The sequence below is a fragment of the Bubalus bubalis genome, chromosome 11, assembly GCF_019923935.1.
Source record: "Bubalus bubalis isolate 160015118507 breed Murrah chromosome 11, NDDB_SH_1, whole genome shotgun sequence".
Classification (NCBI taxonomy): Eukaryota; Metazoa; Chordata; class Mammalia; order Artiodactyla; family Bovidae; genus Bubalus; species Bubalus bubalis.
The window spans coordinates 59543799-59565250 of NC_059167.1; the positions used below are offsets into that span (position 1 = coordinate 59543799).

Below are 21452 nucleotides of genomic sequence, written 5' to 3' on the forward strand. Positions count from 1 at the left end.
GGAAAAAAACCCAGAAAGTCTGACACCAGAGCGATGGTTCTTAAAGAAAATATATTAAAACCTTTCTGTGGAGGTTTCAGAGATCTACCAAGGCAGTGAGGTCTTGAGTGGTCCAGACCCCAGAGAGAAGGGATGCCCAGAGAGGTGAGCCTCACACTCAACACCACTTTGCTCCTTGAGACAACCGCCAAGTCAGAAGAAAGCCAGAAAGCAGAGGCAAAAGAACACAGACAAGATGACACAAATAGAAAACACAGTAAGAGAGCAGAATATAATTACCATAAGCTTCAGACTAAGGATTACATCTGAAGTGAGGCTCACTGCCTTGAGAAGTAACATGACAGGAGACTTCCAGAGTGCCAGTGGTGCTAATTTCTTGATTTGAATGGTGGTTACATGGAGGTTCGGTTTATAACTATTAAATCATAGATGTCTCTCTCATGTTCAATTTCAGAATTAACAAAATTTCAAAAAAAAAGTGAATGGTAAACTTGTTTCTAAACTGTAACATGTCTACAAGCTAGTGAATTTATTAGTAATTATTCAGAGTAATAGTAACAGATGTTCAATTAACTATCTTTAAATTAATATTTAATTGTCTGGAGCCAATTAAAATGGTTTATTTATTGAATCTTAAATTACTCAGCATTCAATATTTTGGATTGTAGAGGGGATTCCTGTAATGAGTTGAGCTTAGAGTGTACAGGCATTTTAAGATTATGTGGTTCTGTGAACTAGCTGTCCCAGGATGTAATAAGCTGAAATAGTTAAGCAAATTCCAGAAACTTCTATGATGATTTACTGTATGAAAAATTCCAAGGGTAGACAGTTGGATTTAAGTACCTTTAAGATGCCTTCCAACAGTAATCAACAGTTTGCAAATTTGGCCTACATGTCCCCTCTAAGAATCACACCTCTTTCTCCCTCTCTCATTTACTAACATTTATATAGAGGTATAACTGTAAGCAATTGAGCATGAGACATGGAATGAAATTATGAAATTAGCTCATAGTAACAGATACAACAGATAAAAAAACCACATCTTGTCAGTCAATCTTTTCTAATTTATCTTCTTGGAAAGATTGTCTTCTCCACCTGGGATGCCATGTAAAACCATTTGGCAGCTTCTTGAATTCTTTAGAGACTTTCTTATCATAAAATAATGAAAGATATGTGGTTGACATTCATAGGGCTAAAAATGCCATATGAAAGGTTTATTTTCACTTTGAAAAGGGACAATAAATAAGTGAACCTAAGTCAAGTCTATTTATGAAAAAATTATAAAAAAGAAGAGGTGTAATTTAGTTAATTGGGGGAGGGGGGGCGGTGAAAAAAAGCTTTGGCTCTTAATAAGCCACTGAAGGGCTTCCCAGGTGGTGGTAAAGAACCTGCCTGCCAATGCAGGAGACATAAGAGATGCGGGTTCAATTCCAAGGTTGGGAAATTCCCCTGGAGTAGGGCATGGAGAAACCCATGGACAGAGGAGCCTGGCACCCTATAGTCCATAGGGTCTCAAAGAGTTGGACACGACTGAAGCGCCTTAGCACAGCACATACACAAGCCACTCAATCTATTAGAAGGAAATAAAAGAACTAAAAATACAAAAGCCATTGTGCCCTCCTTTAATAGTAACTGGCTACTAACCTATCACAAGTTAGAATAACTTAGAAATATATAAGACTAATTAAGAAAGGGAAAATGGTTAATAAACAGCCTGCACTTTGACATCTTGTAAAGATGTATGTATGAGACTCACCTTTAACAAGGGATAATTGATACTTGCAACCCATATGTTGGTAAATGGAGCTTCCAGGATAATTGCATCAGCTGGGAATCCTTGAAAAATAATAAGAAAGAACTCCCCTATCATATTTAAATATTGTCTTTCCTAAATAATGGATCCTTATCTTGTACATGAACTACCTGCATCAAAATCATTTGTGAATCATAATAAATTGTTAAATTTGTGAATGCAAAGTAATGACCCCACACCAGACTTCAGTGAGAAGTCGGGATCTTGAGGGTGGGAAATGTGAGAATGTGCATTTTTAACCAGCACCACTAGAGATTTCATTTCTGTGCACATGTAAAGAAAATCACTACCTTTTAAAACAAGCAGATTTTCATGATTTGGATAATTTAAGAAAGCAAAGAATTATAGGAAGGGAGAGTGTTCTGCAGACACTGACTAGGTGGTTTTGGCCAACACTCTGAGAACAAAAGATCAAATACTGAAGTTACCATATATGGACTTTAAAATAACTTATTGAAAATAACAAATGGTAAAATAGTGAAATATTTATTTTACTGCCACTCTAGAACTCTATGCCCAGTAAAAATACCCTTTAAAAGTGAAGATGAAATAAAAAAATTTCAGACCAAAATTGAAAGAATTCCTCACCAACAGACAGGTAGAAGAAAAATCCCAGATGGAAGCATAGACATGTTAGAAATAATAAAGAGCAAAAAAAAAGGAAGGTAAATCTTAATATTGACTTTATAACATAAGAATAATGATGTTTTATGGAGTATTGATATAGAGAAAATTAAAATACATGATAGCAAAAGTTCATAAGTTGGGCACTTAATGGATTTAAAATGTTCTAAGATAATTACATTATCCAGGAAGTGAAGTATTCATTTATGTGGGAATTTAGTTCTGGTAATTCAGCATTGTCAACACTAAAGGAGTCATAAGAGCTTAAAGGAGCAATGAAATGATGTTTGCTTTATTTACATAAGTAATTAGGATTGTGTATAGCAGGTGACATGCTTTAAAATGTTTACGTAACTCACCCTGACCTGTACTGCCAAGTAAAGTTTAAGATACAATGCAAGTGATTACAAGCTTTCAATGCATATCAGAATCAAATCACCTGGTCCTATTCATAGAGTATCTAGTTCATGAAGACAGCCAGGATCCAAGATACCTGTATTTATAACAAACACCCCCAGCAGATTCTGATAAAGGCAGTTCTCAGAATACTTTGAGAAACAATGACATAAATATTACATAAGGAGGGCTGCAGAAAGCAAGTCTTGCCTACTATTGCATAAAGTATGATTTTCCCTTCCTGTAGCAGATTACTCCATAACAATACTTATTTATCACTTCACAGGATGGCTCTTTTAAGGTAATTTTTAACTCTTTCCTTAGTATTTACTTTTAATTTCATGCCTCTGAAAATCAGCTATTGTTTTATATTAAACACAAAAAAAAGAAAATCCATTACAGTATCCAGAACTGCCTAAAGTTGGGGTGCTTGTAGGTATCTCTGTGTTCAGATTGTACACAATAGTCTCTTCACTGTTTTTATTTTCCCATCTCAAGCCAAGAAATTATACCATGTAAGCATTTTATCATACCCTTCTCTTCTAGAACTTTTGCAGCATTTGTTGCAACTCTGTAAAGAAATGAAAATTAGTACACATGTGAAGCAGTGACTTAACAGTCAAGTAAACAGAATAAAATGCAACCTCCAATATGAGCATCTGATGAAAGCTCCTGACCCTCAAATGCACATAAACACAAAATCTTGCACAGGATTTCAAGGGATTCTGCTGGCCCTAAACAAGAATGCTTTCGTTTAAAACTCTCAAGGAGAGTTCTGGAATGGGCGTCAGTGTCCCAGATAGCCATAGACAGCCCGTACACGTTCCCTTGAATCACAAACAAGCACGCTGAGGTGTAAGGACACTCGCCACTTGTGGAACCTGAGAGAAACTGTCTCCCAGCTCAGGGGTCCTCCTGCTGCTCACTGCTGCCTATGATATAACACTAACGCCCCAAGGATCCCCCTAAAGCCCCATCTTCAGACCCCACTTACCCTGTCCCCAGAGAGTGGCCCCAGAGACACACAGGGGTGGTACCACTTCTCGCCTTGGTCCACTCGTAGACACAAACTGCATCAGCAGTCAGTCCATCCTCCGTGGGTGTACCCGTCGAGTCCCCGAACCCTGCCCGCGAGGAAAGGCAGACATAATATCACTACCTCCAAAATGAGGGCCATCAAAAGCCCCCTGCTTACTGAAAACTTTTTGTACACTGTTCTTAACACATACCTCTGTAGTCAACAGACAAGACATGAAAGCCACCATTACTCAGCACCTGGATGACAAAGGAGCTGTTATCACTTTAATTAGGAGATGCAAACAAAAAGGCGGTCTCACCTCCTCAACACTTCCATAATCCTAGTGGTAATGGTTAATAGGTAGAGAAAAGATCCATTTCTGAAATCTGGTGTTTGACATCAAACTTAAGATCAGACTTAACAGGAAAGAACAGCAGAGCAGGATCACACAGCCTGGGTCACGCCCTAGCTCTGTCACTTACCAGCTTTGGTCAAGCCACTTAACATCTATGTAATCTATTCTGAGAAATGAAAAACAGTACTTTCAGGATGGTTGGAAGATTGCGTGAGATGATGTATTAACGTACCTTGGGGACTTCCCCAGTGGCCCAGTGGTTAAGAATCTGCCTGCTAATGCAGGGGACACTAGTTCAATCCCTGGTCCGGGAAGATTTCACATGCCACAGAGCAACTAAGCCCGTGCACCATAACTACTGAAACCCATGCGACTAGGAGCTCACGCTCTGCAACAAAAGAAGCCACGAATGTGAGAAGCTGGTGCACTGCAATGAAGAGTAGCGCCCCTGCTTGTCGCAACTAGAGAAAGCCCACACACACAGCCAGGAAGACTCAACGAAGCCAAAAATATAAATTAATAAATTTAAAGTACCTTGAGAGTGTTAAGTCACTCAGTCATCTCCAACTCTTTGCGACCCCAGGGACCATAGCCTGCCAAGTTCCTCTGTCCATGGAATTCTCCAGGCAAGAATACTGGAGTGGGTTGCCATTTCCTTCTCAAAGGGATCTTCTGACCCAAGGATTGAACCCAGGTCTCCTGCATTACAGGCAGGTTCTTTACTGTCTGAGCCACATAGTGAATATCTTTTGTAGGAACTTCCTGAAGGTAAGAATGCTACATAGAGCTGTAGTAGAAGCAGCCAATAATGGGAAGATATTCATATTAAGTATGAACAGATAAAGAGTTAATATTGATCAAAAATAAATCACTTGATTACATGTAACCACTTTCAAGTCCTGAATAGAGAAATGAGAAAAGAATATAAAAACATAATTTTAAATGAAAAAAATACAAATGACAGATGACGAGAAGGGAGATAAAGGGGGACAAAACTTTACTATGCAGGACAAAACTTTTAAAATTTTATTTAGTTCTCACAAAGTCTTACAAGACAGGTATTATCTGCATTTTACAGATAAAGAAACTGAGCCTTGGAGAACTTAAGTAACTTGTTCACACGCATCCAAATGGCCAGAACTTGAACCACAGCAACAGAACCAAGATCACACTTGGGCCTGCTTGCGTTCAAACACTGTGCTTCCCCTACCAGGCATAGATGTGGGAGAAAAAAGAGAAAAGTGAAAGTGTTAGTCTCATCTGACTCTTTGCAATGCCATGGACTGTAGCCCGTCAGGCTCCTCTATCCATGGAATTCTCCAGGCAAGAATACTAGAGTGGGTTACCATTTTCTTCTCCAGGGGATCTTCCCAAGCCAGGGATCGACCTCGGGTCTCCTACACTGCAGGCAGATTCTTTACTGTATGAGCCACCAAGGGAGCCTTTAGATGTGAGACACTGAACTTTAAATACAACTGAACTAATAATGAAGAAGTAAATGAAACTTTTTAACATGTAAACTATATTCTTTCCAAACAAGTTATCCAAGACACAGGGCAGTTCAGCATCCAGGGAAACTGGAATACCCATGTGTTGCTTGTGGTTCCATAAGCTTCACTTGACAATCAACTTAAACAACAGATCCTACTCCCAAGAATTTATCTCCAGGAAAAAAATTCCAAAAGAAGCATAAACTACCTGCTTAAAGTTTTCTGTAGCAATACTATTCTAAAAGAATTTAGAAAAAAAAAATTGTATCAAAGAGGAGTAGAATATTTAAGTAAATAAATAATTGTCTATAAATAATGGAGAATGAGCACCCTTTAAGTTGGTAACTATGACAACTATGGAAAAACATAGAAGAATATTCTTAAAATAGTAAAAGCATGACATAAAATTATATATAGAAACAACCAGTAATATAAAAACTTTATAGAGATTAAAAACTAGGTGGGAACGATGTGCTGTATGATTGAAGTGATAAATGAATGAATGAATGAGAAAGGGGGAGAGAGAAGAAGACAATTTAATAAGAACTTAATTATTAAAAGAAATTGCCTATCCAAAGGAGACAATGAAGAGCTAAGGAAGTTTGGTCAGGCTGGAAAATGATGACTATGGTGTATGGAATCCAGAATCTGCCCAGAGGAAGAAGTCTTATCATAGCATCCCTACACATTCCACCCACCACCAGGAGGATCTGGCTACTCTTCACATCTACACCTATGACATAGGAGACATACAATTGAGCTTTGCCAAGAGTAGAAGGGGAAAAATATATATATTCTCACAGTCATCAGCATCACACCCTCCCACTTGGAAAGGACAAAGAGTGGGGTTCAGAGTAGAAAGCAAAACTAAAAATTAATAGGCATCATCACCCCAGGCAAAATGGTAATCCAGCCCACCCACCACAGGGGATGATGGAGAGGGGAGTGGACAGGAGAGAGTGCCCCTGTCTGAAGAGGGGAAGGGGGATGAAGGTGGTGCTGCAGTGTTGAGCCTGACAGGATTCTGGACCCCATTCATGCTGTTAAATCAGGAAAGGACTCTGGGGTGGGAGCTGGCTTGTGGGAGGAGAGATCAGGTCCTGGGATCAATAACAAGACCGGCAGCCAGATCACCTGAGGAAGGGATTCCTAACCACCTCATGGGAGCGTGGGAGGGCTAAACAGCTCGCCAGCCAGCTCTGAGTCAGACATGGTGAGGGGAAGAGCCTGCCATCATCCTTATGCTGGGAAGTGCCGGGGCCACCCCAACAAACCAGAGCTTGTAGCAGGCTGGTGAGGACCCCAAGTTGTGGCCGGCCACCTTCCCTCTGCTGAACTTTTTGTGGGGCCGAAGAAGGGCCTGAATGATGTAAGAGCAGACATTCTGTCTTTACCGCATACCACAGAAAGGTTGCTCCTGGTGGAAGGGATGGCTTTAGCACTTAATATATTTTCTCAACCCAACCCTCAAAAAAAGCAAAGAAATGTGTCTTCAACTCCGTCTGGTGATGAAAGGAACAAATCCGTAAAAGTGTTTGAGACTCAGAGACAGTCACATCTGTTTCAATCCCCCAAGGTCAATTTAGGAAAAGAAGTGCATTCAAGGGACTTTAGGTCCCAGACACCACCACCCACCCCTTTGCCCCCACACCAGGGAGCTCTCAGGAAATAACCAGGCTGTGGGCTAAGGAAGATCTTAGGGCTGTAGCCCAGAAGAGAATAAATGAAGATGTAAAATTGGTACCTTGAGGCCCCTTCAGGAAACATACCTTTACTAGCTCCAGCCTATGAGAAGCTGCCCTGTAGAGAACGTTTAAAAGAAACAGCAAGAATTAGGAATTATGATGACACATTCAACAAAAATCACTATCACGCTGCTGGCATCTGATCTCACCGCTTTCTTTTTCAGATAAGACAAATAAATAACCAGGGGAGAGGGCACTACTTCTTGGTGTCGGAGCTCCCGTGCCTGCATCAGGGTGAACTCCCCACGGATCCCCATTCCCCGCCTTCCCCACAGTAAGCACCGCCTGCCCAGACCACTAGCGCTTCACAACATAAGCATCTGATGAACTGCTGACGATCCATCTTCTTGCGCTGCTGCACAGCAAAACCTATTTCCCAAATACTTCTAGAAGCCAAAGGAACATAAGTCCCAGAAAGTGGCTTTTCAGGAAAAGGGATGACACAGTTAAGTTCACTAAAGTAAGAACTCGCTACATCCTGTCTGCTCTGCCATGAAGGACATGATGAAGTGAGGAGAGAAACTCACAACCCTGGAGGTTCAAGAAACACTTTCTTGCAAATAACCATAGTCTGCTCTCTATGAACCACGCAAAAGGAAGAAAAAGATGACTCAGAAGACAGAGGAGTCTTTAAAAACCATTTGAATTTTTAGAGCCACATTTCTTAAACATTAGTGAGTCATGAAACCCTTGGAACCTGTGATTAAAGCTATGGACCCACTGCCCTGAAAAATGTATCCACTCTTCAAACTTCATGTACAATTCGAGGTTGGGAGTTCACGGACCCTCTGGGGCTTCTGTGGATCCTAAGTCTAGAACCAGTGTTTTCATCTAGGTTCCCCTGTCATTTGGCCTCCTTCCAGCACAGTACTGCTAGAAGCAAGCTGAGACTTCAGGAAAGAGGAAGGTAGCTAGCCCCAAGCCAGAAAATCTAGGAAAACTGGGGGCAAGAGCCAATTCACTCAGAGGGCAGACGTGATAGTGTGACCCACAGGACACATTAAAGAAAAGCGCATTGTAACACCGTAGCCAAGTTTGTACAATTGGAATAATGTTAAACAATGTTGAAAAACATTGATTTCACAAGAAATCTCTGTAAACGTGACTCTAAGGCATAAACCTCAAGAAAGCCCCTTGAGCAAAGGCAAGGCTTGAGAAAGCCATTGTCTGACACAAAAGACAGTGAGTAAAAGAGACAGAGGCGAGGGAGCTGAGGGGCAGAGTCCAGAGCTTGTCACTGAGTTTGAAGTGTCCCTCGCCCAGAGACTGGACCAGGTCGGTGGGTCTCTGAGACACATTGCCCCTCCCCCACACTGAGAGCCTCAGTCAGAGCCAATATTCATCACCCACTGTAATGACAGGCCCACAGAGGGGCTGGCAGTGCATCAGAGAAGAGTCAGGCTTCCAGGAGGCACTCTGTTACAAAGCAAGGTTGGGATGACAGGAGTGGGCTGAGGCATCAGTATTCCAGGCTAGAATTAGTCAGGTGGCCCCCAGAGCCTGGGATCAGAATTCTAGGGGATCTCGGAGATCATACATTTGATTTTTAGAATTCATTGCTACATGAAGGAATCTCCATGTGGTTCTGTGAGAAGACCATTGATGTGGAAACTCTTCCTTATCCTCCATATCTCATGCATATTTCCTATCAAGTCATCCATGGCTTCAGTTCATCATTTCCAGCACTCTTACAGAATAAAGCCACACTGCCTTCTTTGAAATCAGTATCCACATTTTGAAGTTTGTCTCCCTTCCAGTTAAGGATCCACATTATTCTACATGTGGAATATATAGTGTGTGTGTTTTTTTTTAAAGAGATGCCTATTGCCAGAACACCCTCGAATTCCAACAAATGGAAATAAATGTGTGGAAGGATGCTTAGAGAGTTAAAAACAGCTCTGCCTTTCATTCCCCCACAGGAATGAAATGCTCTTTTGCTCTGTTTGAGGGGAAAAAAAAAGTCCAAGCAAAGGCACTGACCTGTGTTGTGCACTGCCATGAAGATAAACAACAATTGGGTTGCCATCACAAAGGGCTGCTTCATACCAGCTCCGGCCCTTCCCCTTAGCATCCTCCCCCCGGCAGCTGGGAACCGTGTGCCTGAAAAGTAAGGCAAGGTTTTAGCCAACATGGACACAGAGAAGAATTCTCTATCCTCGACAACAGTCTAAAACCTCCTTATGTCAATCAGATACATCTTTATGTATATAAAACATATTATATACAAAACCACCTGGGAAAGCCCATAGTAATTATCAGAATATATAATAAGTTATAGTTTTATATGTAAATATTTAATCTATTTATATACAAAAATTTATCTGAGTCATATATGCATGGGCTTCCCAGGTGGCCCTACTGGTAAAGAACCCACCTGCCACTGCTTTGGAGACATAGGAGATGCAGGTTTGATCCCTGGGTCAGGAAGATCCCCTGCAGGGGGGCATGGCAAACCACTCCAGTATTCTTGTCTGGAGAATCCCAGGGACAGAGGAGCCTGGCAGGCTACAGTCCATAGGGTCACCAGAGTCAAACATGACTGAAGCAACTTAGCACGCACACAGGCATATAGGCACATGGTACCAATTAAAATATAATACCACGAACATCTTATAATGGAAATTATTACTGCCCTAGCCCACCTCCCTCATGCCCAGGGATAACCCCTTTTAACCATTTACGGTTTAGTTCTTCTGATTCCTACACCAATTATGCTTCCAAAACTGCAGTTCTTAGGTGTGGCTTATTGAAATGCAATCTTTTGGGTGGAAACCAGTGAAAGATTATAGATATTTGCCACCTGCTATTGGTTTGGCTGAAGAAACAAGCTGGGAAAAAGTTAAAGGGAAACTACTTTGGGTAGGAGAAAAGAACTGAAATATGAAATTAAGTTATTCACAAGAAACTGAGTGACCTTGTGATTTTAAACACCTGAGTGAGCTCTAGTTCCCCACCCTACCCCCCGCCTTGTCAAATCAATGAATGAACTCCGATAACACAAATACTACCATATGACACATCACCAAGGGACCTGGAGAACTGGCCACATGATGACGAATCTTCAATCCTCCAATCACTTAGAGGCAAAAGTTCTGACATCAAACCCCCAAGGCCTCCGTACCAAAAAGACAGGCATCACTGCCAGCTAGATAAGTGGTCATGAAGACAGCTGACTCACTCAGCCAAGGGCAGATGGGGCAAGAGCAAAGAATAAAAATACTTTTAAATTCCAGCACTATCAGTGGAACTGCATCCTACAGATTAGAAAAAAGTTATGTGAACTCACATTGGTTCCTAAATATTCCATGATCACATGTTCAAACTCAGGGAGGTGAAATGTAGAAGAAGGCAATGGGAAACTGGCAGCCAAGAACAAGCAGTTAGACCCAAACAGAAGAAAGTGTTGAGATTAGCTCAGCAAGACAGACAGTAGGACGCTCATGACCTTGTTGGACAAATATTTATGGAGTGCCTTTGCCAAGCACCATGATGAGCAATGAAAACCCACTAACAAAGTCCCCACCTATGAAGTTAATGTCTGGAAAAAAAGACACGCATTAATCAGATAATCACACAAGGAATAAGGCAAGGAAGAGAACGACCCAAGGCACCTGAAAAGTAAGATTCTCGAAAAGCAAATTCAAGCAGGTCAAATGTCAATACAAAGGGAAGGTGTGTGGAACAGCTTCCTCCAAGGAACACTGACCTCTCCACAGGCAAGTAACACAGCACCGCTCACCTGTGCCCTGTAACATGAAAGCCCCGCCCACTAAGCACCCCAGTGTCCAATCAGCGCACTCACCAGATTCCCAGAATTACCCCAGGCTCAACTTTGATGTAGAAGTTCACGGTGTGAGGAATCTTCAACTCTGGTTTCTTTAAATCCACAAGAAATGGTGCTTTGACTAGAAAGTAGAATTCATTACCAACTCCCAGAATCAAAGTCCATGTCTTTTAATCACAATCCAAAAAAGTAATTAGCCTCATGTTTGACATGTTTCTAAGTTACAAGCACTACACTCAATTCCAAGCAAAGTATTTTATTTTATAAACTAGGACTAACCCACAGAAGAATTGATCCCCACAAATACTCTAAAGCTAGACTTAAAAATAGCACCTGTGTGGTAGCCCCTAATAGTTTATTCCACTTTATCCCTGTTTGAAGTGAAAAGCAAAGGAGACCATTCACCTAAAAAATAAGAGGGTATAGAAGAAGGTAATTAGTTTTGGGGCAGAGAGGTTTGTTTTATTTGGTTGGATGTTTTTTTTTTGGCTGCGCCAGGTCTTAGATGTCGCTCTCAGGATCTTCAGTCTTCCTTGCAGAATATGGGATCTATAGTTGCAGCATTTGAACTCTTAGTTGTGGCCCGTGGGATCTAGTTCCCTGATAAGGCATCGAACCCAGGCCCCCTGCACTGGGAGCATGGAGTCTTAGCCACTAGTCGACCAGGGAAGTCCCAGTAATGAGTGTTCTGCTACTTAAGTCATGCATTACTTTTGCACTAAGTAAAACATAGTCACTAACCATAAACCATGAAATGTCTAAGATCAACGTAACACTTAGAGACACGCAGCTGACAGCACTACCTGTGACCAGAAGAACCATGTCCGCACTAACACAGCCTTCAGTAGAAACACAGGAAAATAGATTTATCACATCAGCCTGTCTCTCTCTAGGGATACAAGCAAAAAGAGGAAGTGAAAAGGCACGGAATACAGAAAGCACTGAGGTATCCAGATTAACAGCTAATTTTAAGACTGAGCTCCAGGATTGAAATCTCACCCACAAGGCCATGGTTTTCTGTCTATCCCAACAGTTCACCAGGATTCATCTTAGGCCCCAAAGGCAATATAATTAGGTTTCAGACAATTTAAGTCTAGCCACAAAGATGCTGACATACCTTTCCACTATGTCATAACTGTAAGGGCAGTGAGTTCTTTAATTGGGAAAAAAATATAAAGGCAGATTCACAAAAGGTACATACTTACAAAAGTTTACAAAGATCAGCATGTGCATCAGAGGAGGGCAAATGTGTTCTTTTAATGATTTACTTGTAAAGCTGTCACATAGAGTGGCAATTTTCCTTCCGAGTGTGGAACAGGAGTGTGGGAAAGATCTGCAAGATATTGTGAAACAAATAAGGTATTCAAAATCAGTCCAAGTTTTGACTTGGTTTGTTTTTCCTTCTAATGTCCAAATCAAATTCCACAGACTGACACCGGGAATTACAGGCAAGCTGGCATTTAAGCAAAATCCTTTACAGAACTGTATGTAATTAGGGCAGGTCCAGACCGGGCCCTATGGGAGAGCCAGGAGAGGAAAGGACAATCAAGCCCCCAATCAGCTGCTCAGAAAGCCCCGGTATGACGGGATAGGAGAGGCGGAGACACGGATGCACCCAAGTCAGACTTGCTTTCTCAGTGTACCCCACAGAAAGCCAAGGTTGGACCCCAAAGTCGGCAGGAAACAGGGTTCAGACTGTTTAACAGCTGCCGCAGTTTTTAATCACAATTCAGTGCCATATGTGCTAGCTATCTATTATTAGTATTAGCCTAAAGCAGTGAATGAATAATCGTCAGATTCCCCCCTCCTTCTGGCTGAGTCTCGGGAAAAAATGAGCCAATGCAAGAAAAAAAACCCACTTCTGAGGTGAGTGTTATCGTGAGGAGCAGGGTGGGGTGCAGGGCAGGACCTAGGCAGGTGATGGGACACGGGGTGGGTGGTGCAGGGGGAGCCACACACATCTTGTTTATTCTACTGTCCCAGTGGCATGAACCATCCAAACTGGGAGCCACCAGCAGACAACTTGTGATTTTTCCATGAAGGCTCACTCAGGCCACCTCTGTCTCTAGTCACATCTCCCATGAGAGCTGAGCGTCTCCGAACCTTTTAGAAATGAGGGATACAGGAAGTCCATGTCACCACCTCCCGCTCCCAGTTTCTGTTCACATCGTTCCTTAAATGAATCCCTTTTCCTATTGTGAAAGGTCAATGGGAAGACCATCGATGTAATCCAATTATGAGGTGTGGGGGCTGGAAAGCATGTGTGGTGCACTGTTTCCATGTCCTGATTTCTCTGCTAGACTAGAGGCATCTTAGAAGACGTTACATGTACAGGTTAATACCCATACTTTGCAAATGAAGAGAATGAAAAGTGAAGTACCCTTCCCAAGGTCGCACAGCCAATGAATGGCAGAACCACGTGAATCCAGAGTTCCATGATGATCTCCTGGTGAGTTCTCCTTGTCATCCTTGAAGCAAAAATGAGCCCCAAAAATGAGGCTGGGCTCTAGCCAAGTCCGGTTCTTACAGAAAGTTATATCAGGATCCTTTCCCTTCTGCATCCTTCCCTCTCTCAGGGTCCCTCCTTCCTCCCACTCTCTTCTTCTATCCTGTTCCCATATTCTCAGACTATACCAAAAGCATCAAACAAAGACCTCTAAAAAACTCTTCCTCTAGTGTAATCACTTAAAAATCAGGGCACTTACACATATTTGGAAAAGGCATGGAGGCAGAAGATAATGAATCTCTAATGAATTTCCAGCAATTCTGTGGGGAGCAGAAAAGATAAGCAGGCTAAGGGTGATGGACAGCTCTTCAAATACATCAGCCGTGGGCAACTGGATACCCATAAAATCAGCAAAAAAGAAATGAAAATGATTGTTTCATACTTTAAAATAGCCTCTGTGAAGGTGGCTGGAAGGAGGGGACACTGTTGTTCCAATTTTAGAGATAAGAAACTAAAACCCAAAGAAGCCACTTTGAGCCACAGATCAAGCCCAGACAGACGGGCAGAACTGAATTCTTAGGCTTCCTTCCAGTTGACTGGATCCGGTTTTCTTTCTCCTGACTCTCTGAACTCCCGCTACCCTGCATGTTAGTCTCCCACTAAGTTGCCTTTTGAAGGTAGCAGGGTGCTTGAAAAGCAGAGGCAATAGAGGGAAATATGCTTCTGTTTTTAAAGAATAATTCATACAGGACCCTTCTCTCAAATAGCTCAAGGCACTTCTGTGAGAAGCACTGCGGGAAGAGAACATGGTGACCAGATCCCTCCGAGCATCAATAATGCACAGCATCTCCTTTTAACTAGGAGGCTGTCAGTTTGACTTCCCCTAGATCAATAGGGGATCAAAAGTCACCAGCGGCTAATAGACCTTATTTGAGCAGAGGATGCAGTTTCAGTCCAATCCTCGCTCACGGTCAGCACATCAAACAGCCACCTTGATGCTTTGGTGTTCTTTTGCCTACCCTTTGATCAGCTGTGGCTGTAACTGCACAGCATCCCACAGGGGCCACAGAGCCTAACTGGATGATTCGGACTGGCGCTGGAACCTGAGCTGCTACAGGGCCAATCATTCTTGCTTAATGCTCAGAAGTACCAGCTTTGGGAAGCCCAACTCTGACCACAGGGGGCAAGACAACAATTCCAAATGTTAAGACATGCTGCACAGGCATCCTGTGCCCATTCATCCCACCAACACATACTGATCACCAAACACCAAGTTACCTCTTTTCTCCTCCCTCCTTTCCTCCCAACCAGACCCCCTCTTTCCTTCACGTCCACTCAAGTGTCCCTTCTTTTTCAAATCTTCTCTAGACAGATCTTCCCATGGTGACTTATCCTCTCTTTTCACCCCTCCCACTAATTATAGTCAGGCCCAGAGGTTGACCCTTAATTCTTTGCTGATTTTTTTCTCACTATTAGCCCTGTATCCCAAGTGATAAGAACCACGTCCCAGCTAATGCTGCTTTTACTTTCCACTCTGCCTAGCACAGGGCTGTTGCTGTTTGTTGTTTAGCCATTCAGTCATGTCTGACTCTTTTGCGACCACATGGACTGTAGTCCACCAGGTTCCTCTGTCCATGGGATTTTCCAGGCAAGAATACTGGAATGGGTTGCCATTTCCTTCTTCAGGGGATCTTCCCAACCCAAGGATTGAAACTGTGCCTCCTGCATTCCAGGCAGATTCTTTACCACTGAACTATCAGGGCAGCCCTGGGCTGAGTGTCATAAATATCCATAAAATGACAGGTTGAGAACAGAAAAGAGTGTATTTCTAGAAGGAGGCAAGGCTTATTGGTAGCTTTGGGGGACAGGGAAGGGCTTCCTTCTCTTTTGAGTAGGAATGTGAGCTACCTAAGAGCAGAGGTTTTGCCTGTTTTATTTATGGCGGTGTGCCCAGAGCCTAGGCAAGTATCTGGTAGGGAGTAGATGACCAATATACTGGGGAGGATGGAAAAGTTTGTCAGCCTTCTCATAGGGACTTTCTAAGTACCAGCAGCAAGAGATTTACTCTCCTGGGCCCATCCATGTTAAGAAGTGACTACATCTGATGAGACTTTTGTAAGATAAATAAATCCATCCCTAAGGCATTAAAAAATAATCACTGTAAATATCATGATTAAATGTTCATCTTGAATCTCATGACAAATCACAATAGATCCATGGCTACAGGCCATCCCAGGCACACAAGGAGCCCTCCAGGAATGTTTGCTGATCTAACCAGGCTCCATGAAACAAAAAGGACTTAAGATGCTGGATTTCAGTCTGTGCCTCAGCCTGATCTAAATTAGATCAGTAATTTTCTGCTCAGATAAAGAAATGCTCAAGTAGTTTATTCTTTCAGAAAACATCTCAAGACTTATTTTTAGTAATTAGTATTTAGAAGTAATAGGGACTTCCCAAGTGGCACAGTGATAAAGAATGCAGGAGAAACAAGAGAGCAGAGTTTGATCTCTGGGTTGGGAAGATCCCCTAGAGGAGGAAAGGGCAACTGCTCCAATATTCTTGCCTGGAAAATCGCATGGACAGAGGAGCCTGGCACACTAAAGCCCACAGGGTCCAAATAGTCAGACATGAATGAGCAACTGAGTGTGCACACGTGTAGAAGTAACAGAGGATCCCCAACTCCCCATCTCCACTCCTCTATCCACAAAGTGGGCTGTTCTCTAAAAACACAACGCAGCTTTGATTCTCTGTCAAATAAGTGTTAAATAACCAGTCACGCATTCTATAAAGAACTCAAAAGTAAAAGGTGGTAAATGCCAGCTTTCCCAAAACAGCTGCTTCAGGCATGTAAGGCCCACGATTGTGAAGTTTGAAAAGTGTAGCCAGTCAGGACATTGGGCCTGGTGTTCGGATCCAATACAAAAGGGGGCTCTAGCCCGCACTGCGGAGCCAGGGAGAGCTGCACTCTGCCCCCTGCCCTCAACCACAGCAGGAAGAGAAGACAGGGAATCAGGGTTGTCTTAGCCACTCAGATGTTCCAAATTGAGGTCTCCTATGCCTGGATGTGATTCTTGGATATTTTGTAGTCAACAAAAGTTAGGCAAAACAAAGCAAAGGAATACAAAGAAGAAAGGTAAACAAAACAGCCAATACCTTCCCACACCAACAAAACAAAATAAGATACCCAGTCTCTTGGGTCTGGGTTCTCCAACCAATACCTGGATTCAGCGCAAGAAGACTGACAGCGTATTGCTTGCTGGTCGATTCAGGTAGTCTAAGACTACTGCTCAAGCCAAGGATTCATGGAAGGAAGAAAACTTAAAACCTGCTGACCTAGACATTTCAGATTTAAAGGATGTAAGAACTTGGCATGGGCAATGCCAAGTTATGGTTTGATGCACATGTACTGTGCATCTCTAGCATCGTGGAGAGGTCTTCCTTAACTCCATGGCAGAGTTCACACTCAGGGAGGTGGTTTTCTGACCCTTCCCATCTATACAGATAGGCCCTTGATCCAACAGAATGCCATCCAAGACAACAACCCAGATTATTATTGTCACTAGTATTATCCCGCTGTTAGTAAAATGTCAAGGCAATTAAGAGATTTATAGAAACCTGAACCAGCTCTCTGGAATCTCTATTTCAGAAACACCAAAGGGATACACGTTCCTGAAAAATCTTAGGCTTGAGTCTCACTGGCCCTGGTAGGGGCTGAGGAAACAGCCGTCCAAGAGCCCTGGGGGCCTCCGAAGCACCGACAGTCAGTGCCGGGCCTCCAGCACCCCGGTCCGCGCTGGGTGGTACCTTCCCTGCCCATCCCGGGCAGCGGGGCATACAGGGCGCCACGCGCACTCACCGCAGGTTCCGCACGACCATGTGCCACCATGCGGCCACGGAGTCCCGCTCGTCCGGCTCCATCCCGCGTCGCGTCTCGATCCGCCACCACGGGAGCTCTCGCAGGTAACCGGGAGTCGGGAGCCGTGCCCCGGCTTCCCTCCTCCCCCGCGAGGGCGGCGACTACCCGGGGGCCCTGCTGCGAATGCTGCGGGGCGTCCTATTCAGCGCGGGGCGGGGCGCGGCCGAGCCGGGCTGTCTTCGCTCACCCTCGGCCACACGCAGTGATTTGTGATAGGAACAAGTGCCTTACTCTTCCAGCAGGCCATGCGCGAATTTATTTCTATTTTATCCTATACGTCTCTGTGTGTGCGCGCCCTGCGTGGAGTAAAATACATTTCTTACTCTGATAGTAATAAAAGTCTGAGAGTCACAGCTTTAGAAGACCCTCCCGGAGAATATACGCTTTCCTCCACTTTAAACCCCTTTTTTCTTTCTCCCTTTTGTTCTCCCCCTTTTCCGGAATCTTCCCTTTCCAACCCCCATCTCCTCCCTCCCTCTCCCTCCTTCTCTCTCTCTCTCTCTCTCTCTCTCTCTCTCACACACACACACACACACACACACACACACACACACCTGTCATCCTTACTATAGTAAGAATTTCTTTGGCTCCCTTCCATTGACTACTACTTTATCTGTCTGCAGTGTTATGAACTACACAATTCCTCCATGTGTCCAAATTCACCACCTTCTGGGTGTTTTGCTTACCTAGCTGCAGGTAGCAGAAACCGCCCCGACTCACCCCTCTTGCATCAGAAGTTGAGGCTTTGAAAGATTTGGTGGGGATGTGCTTATGCTTACATAGTGCACTGTCTCTTGGGAGCAGAAACTGTCCTCCCCTAAAGCTGTTCCAAGGAAGCCCCTGGCAAAGTGTGAGCATAAGGGGTAAAAAGGGAATGGGTTTCCATTTGAAAGCAATTTGATGTCAGCACCAAGACTACATCTGGGAGGCAAGGTGCAGCCTCCTCAGAGGGAAAATGTGGTCTCTAGTGTGTCTGAGCTTTGGGGGCTTTGCCAGTTGAGCAGAAGGCACAAGGGGGGACTGCTCACCCACAGAAAGTGCAACTGGCCAGACTGGAGGAAAGCACCAAAAGCCCTTGCAGGGCTGGGCAATTTTGATAAGTGGTCAGAGGAGGAGGAGCTTTCTTCACTGCTTCTTGGAATTGCTCTAGGAATATCAACTTTTGGCTGTCCATCAAGATAGAAGCCGAATCAGATCAGGAAGAAGTAAAGGAATCTAGGCCTGATTGATGAGCCAGCTGCAGGTGGGTCACACCCTGCGTGGTGAGAAAGGTTATGCCAGCATCAGATTCCATACCTGGAGTCATTCATCAGTGGGTCTGGAATCTCCTAGGTCTTATTCTGGGGAGCTCCGCAAGATCCCCTGGGGCATGCCTTGTGGAGGTGGAGGGATCAGAGATGGGGGGGCAGAAGGGGAGGGAGAGAGAGCAGATATTTTTGGTCCCAGATTCAATGTCCATCTGTTTATTCAGGTTGAAAGTTCAGAGGCCTATGTGCTGATTGAGCAAAGTTGTAAGCCCCAAATCCATGGAAATGTTTGAAATGCCTGGAGTTAGAAATCACTATGGCCCTTTTTTTTCTTTTAAAGACTGTATAAATTAAAACCCTAAGAGAAAACAGCCTGGCACTCTGTGATGACCTAGAGAGGTGGGATGGTGGGGAGGGGAGGAAGACTCAAGAAGGAGGAGATATATATATATATACATATACATATATATGTATATATAGTAAAATTATGGCTGATTTGCCTGTTTCTACAACAGAAACCAAAACAACACTGTATAGCAATTTACCTCCAATTAAAAAAAATTTTTTTAAATCCTGGTATAAAACTTTCTCCAGCATTAATAGCCCTTTTTCAAAAGACACATCCTGTAAGTCAGAGAGCAGAGTCTCTGCAACGATTTGGCAAAATATAAAAAGCAAGTGATTAATTTATTCATTAAGCCCCTATTTCCTGCTTACAGGTTAGGTGCCAGGCACCACATTTGGTGTTACAGGGACACAAAGCAGGATCCTGTCTGGCAGAGAGACTTACCTACAGATAAAATGATAGCACAAAATAGGGATTTGAGAGTGCCCTCAGGACAGAAATCAATAAAGTTGTGAGAAGGGGCATGCCAGGGCCTGGGCATGGAGAAAGGGGTTGACTACAAAGGGACACGAGGGAGCATTTTAGGCTGCTGGAAATTGCCTACCTCTCAAGTGTGATTGGAGATGGAAATGGCACCCCACTCCAGTATTCTTGCCTGGAGAATCCCATGGATGGAGGAGCCTGGTAGGCTGCAGTCCACAGGGTCGCAAAGAGTCGGACACGACTGAGCGACTTCACTTCACCAAGTGTGATAGTGACTGCATGACTGCACACGTTCCCCAAAATTCACTGAATTGGAAACCTTCCAAGGTGGAATTTGACTAAACATAAATTATACCTTAAAAAGCCTGACTTGTAGAAAAGTGACCTAAGAAATGCACAGATAAACTGCATAAGTGAACACATCCTTTCTGATGTCATAGAAATGGCAAGACAAAGCTATGGGTATGAAACCGACAGTTGGACGTTATTTGTGCTTCTAGTAGGAAAAAAGATCCCACTTAGAGATAGATTAATTTTACCACCTCAGATTATTCTAGAGGAAAAGAATGTTCCAAACAGCTGTCCTATACAGCTGTGGCGGTAAACCGCTGGTGAGGAAGCGTTTGAGGAACGAAGACTAGCAAGCAACAAATCACTGATTTTTCCATTACTTAGAGAATTTTTTTTCTTGGAAGGAACGTATTCACTTTGAATTTTCTTCTTTTTTGTGCCTTGTGCTTAGTCGCTCAGTTGTGTCCAACTCTTTGCGACCCCATGGATTGTAACCCACCAGTCTCCTCTGTCCATGGGGATTCTCTAGGCAAGAATATGAGTGGGTTGCTGCGCCCTCCTCCAGGGGATCTTCTCAACCCAGAGATCAAGCCCACATCTTTCTCATCTTCTTCTTTTATTGAGATATAATTAACATTAAACATTAAATCAGTTTCAGGTGTACAATGTAATAATTCCATATTTTTATATATTTTGAAATGATCACATTAAATCTCATTAACATCCATCACCACAGTTATAATTTTTTTTCCTGTGATGAGAACCCTTTCAAGATCTATTCTCTTAACAATTTTAAAATATACAATACAGTATGATTAACTGTAGCCACTAAGCTGTATATTACATCCACAGGATTTATTTATTTTATAACTGGAAGATTGTTTTGTATCTTTTGACCCCTTCACCCATTCATCCATCCTCATTCCCACCTCTGGCAGAAGCAACCAGTCTGTTCTCTGTATGTATGAATTTAGCTTTTGTTTATTTTTAGATTCCACATGTAAGTGATACCTTGGTCTTGTGTCTTTCTCTGACTTATTTCACTTATCATAATATTCTCAATGTCCATCAATGTTGTCACATACATGGCAAAGCTTCCTTCTTTTAATGACTAAATAATATTCTACTGTGTATATATACATATATATATATATCACATTTTCTTTATCCATTTATCCATTGAGGGTCACAGCTTGTTTCTATGTCTTGACTACTGTAAAGATACAATGGACACTGGACACATATCTTTTTGAGTTAATATTTTTATTTTCTTCAGATAAATACCTATAAATGAAATTGTTGGATTGTATGGTAGTTTCATTTTCAACACCAATTTACATTCCCAACAGGGCATAAGGGTTCCATTTTCCCCACATTTTCACTAACACTTCATATTTCTTGTCTTCTTAGTAACAGCCATTCTAACAGCTATGAGGTGATATCTCATTGTAGTTTTGATTTGCTTTTTTCTGATGATTAGTGACGTTGAGTACCTTTT

General features: G+C 42.9%; 2 protein-coding genes across 2 annotated transcripts in view; one reads left to right on the forward strand and one right to left on the reverse strand.

Moving 5' to 3' along the window:
* The window catches only part of PYGL (glycogen phosphorylase L), a 50687-nt gene extending 41525 nt beyond the window's left edge, over window positions 1-9162 (forward strand). The window contains exon 21 of the mRNA XM_006067092.3: window positions 7606-9162. Within this exon, the coding sequence (XP_006067154.2) occupies window positions 7606-7609 (4 nt within the window). The 3' untranslated portion in view covers window positions 7610-9162. The remainder of the gene's footprint in view (window positions 1-7605) is intronic.
* Window positions 1622-17893, reverse strand: ABHD12B (abhydrolase domain containing 12B). Its single transcript, XM_044925127.1, has 9 exons — window positions 17528-17893; window positions 12431-12558; window positions 11244-11346; window positions 9422-9541; window positions 7466-7496; window positions 4063-4108; window positions 3828-3957; window positions 3367-3404; window positions 1622-1836 (listed from the first exon to the last, which is right to left on the reverse strand). Exons 1-9 carry the CDS (start codon window positions 17587-17589, stop codon window positions 1703-1705), a joined length of 792 nt encoding a protein of 263 aa, XP_044781062.1. The 5' UTR covers window positions 17590-17893; the 3' UTR covers window positions 1622-1702.
* Between the last annotated feature and the right edge of the window lie 3559 nt (window positions 17894-21452).

What these genes read in the sequence shown, in the direction of transcription:
- ABHD12B (XM_044925127.1), bottom strand. Translation starts at nt 17,589, where the DNA reads ATGGAGCCGGACGAGCGGGACTCCGTGGCCGCATGGTGGCACATGGTC. An exon ending in GGGGTAATTCTGGGAATCTG is followed by an intron (nt 9,542 to 11,243) that starts GTGAGTGCGCTG and finishes CTTACTTTTCAG; the next exon opens with GCACACGGTTCCCAGCTGCC. An exon ending in AAAAGTTCTAGAAGAGAAGG is followed by an intron (nt 1,837 to 3,366) that starts GTATGATAAAAT and finishes TTATTTTTCAAG; the next exon opens with GATTCCCAGCTGATGCAATT.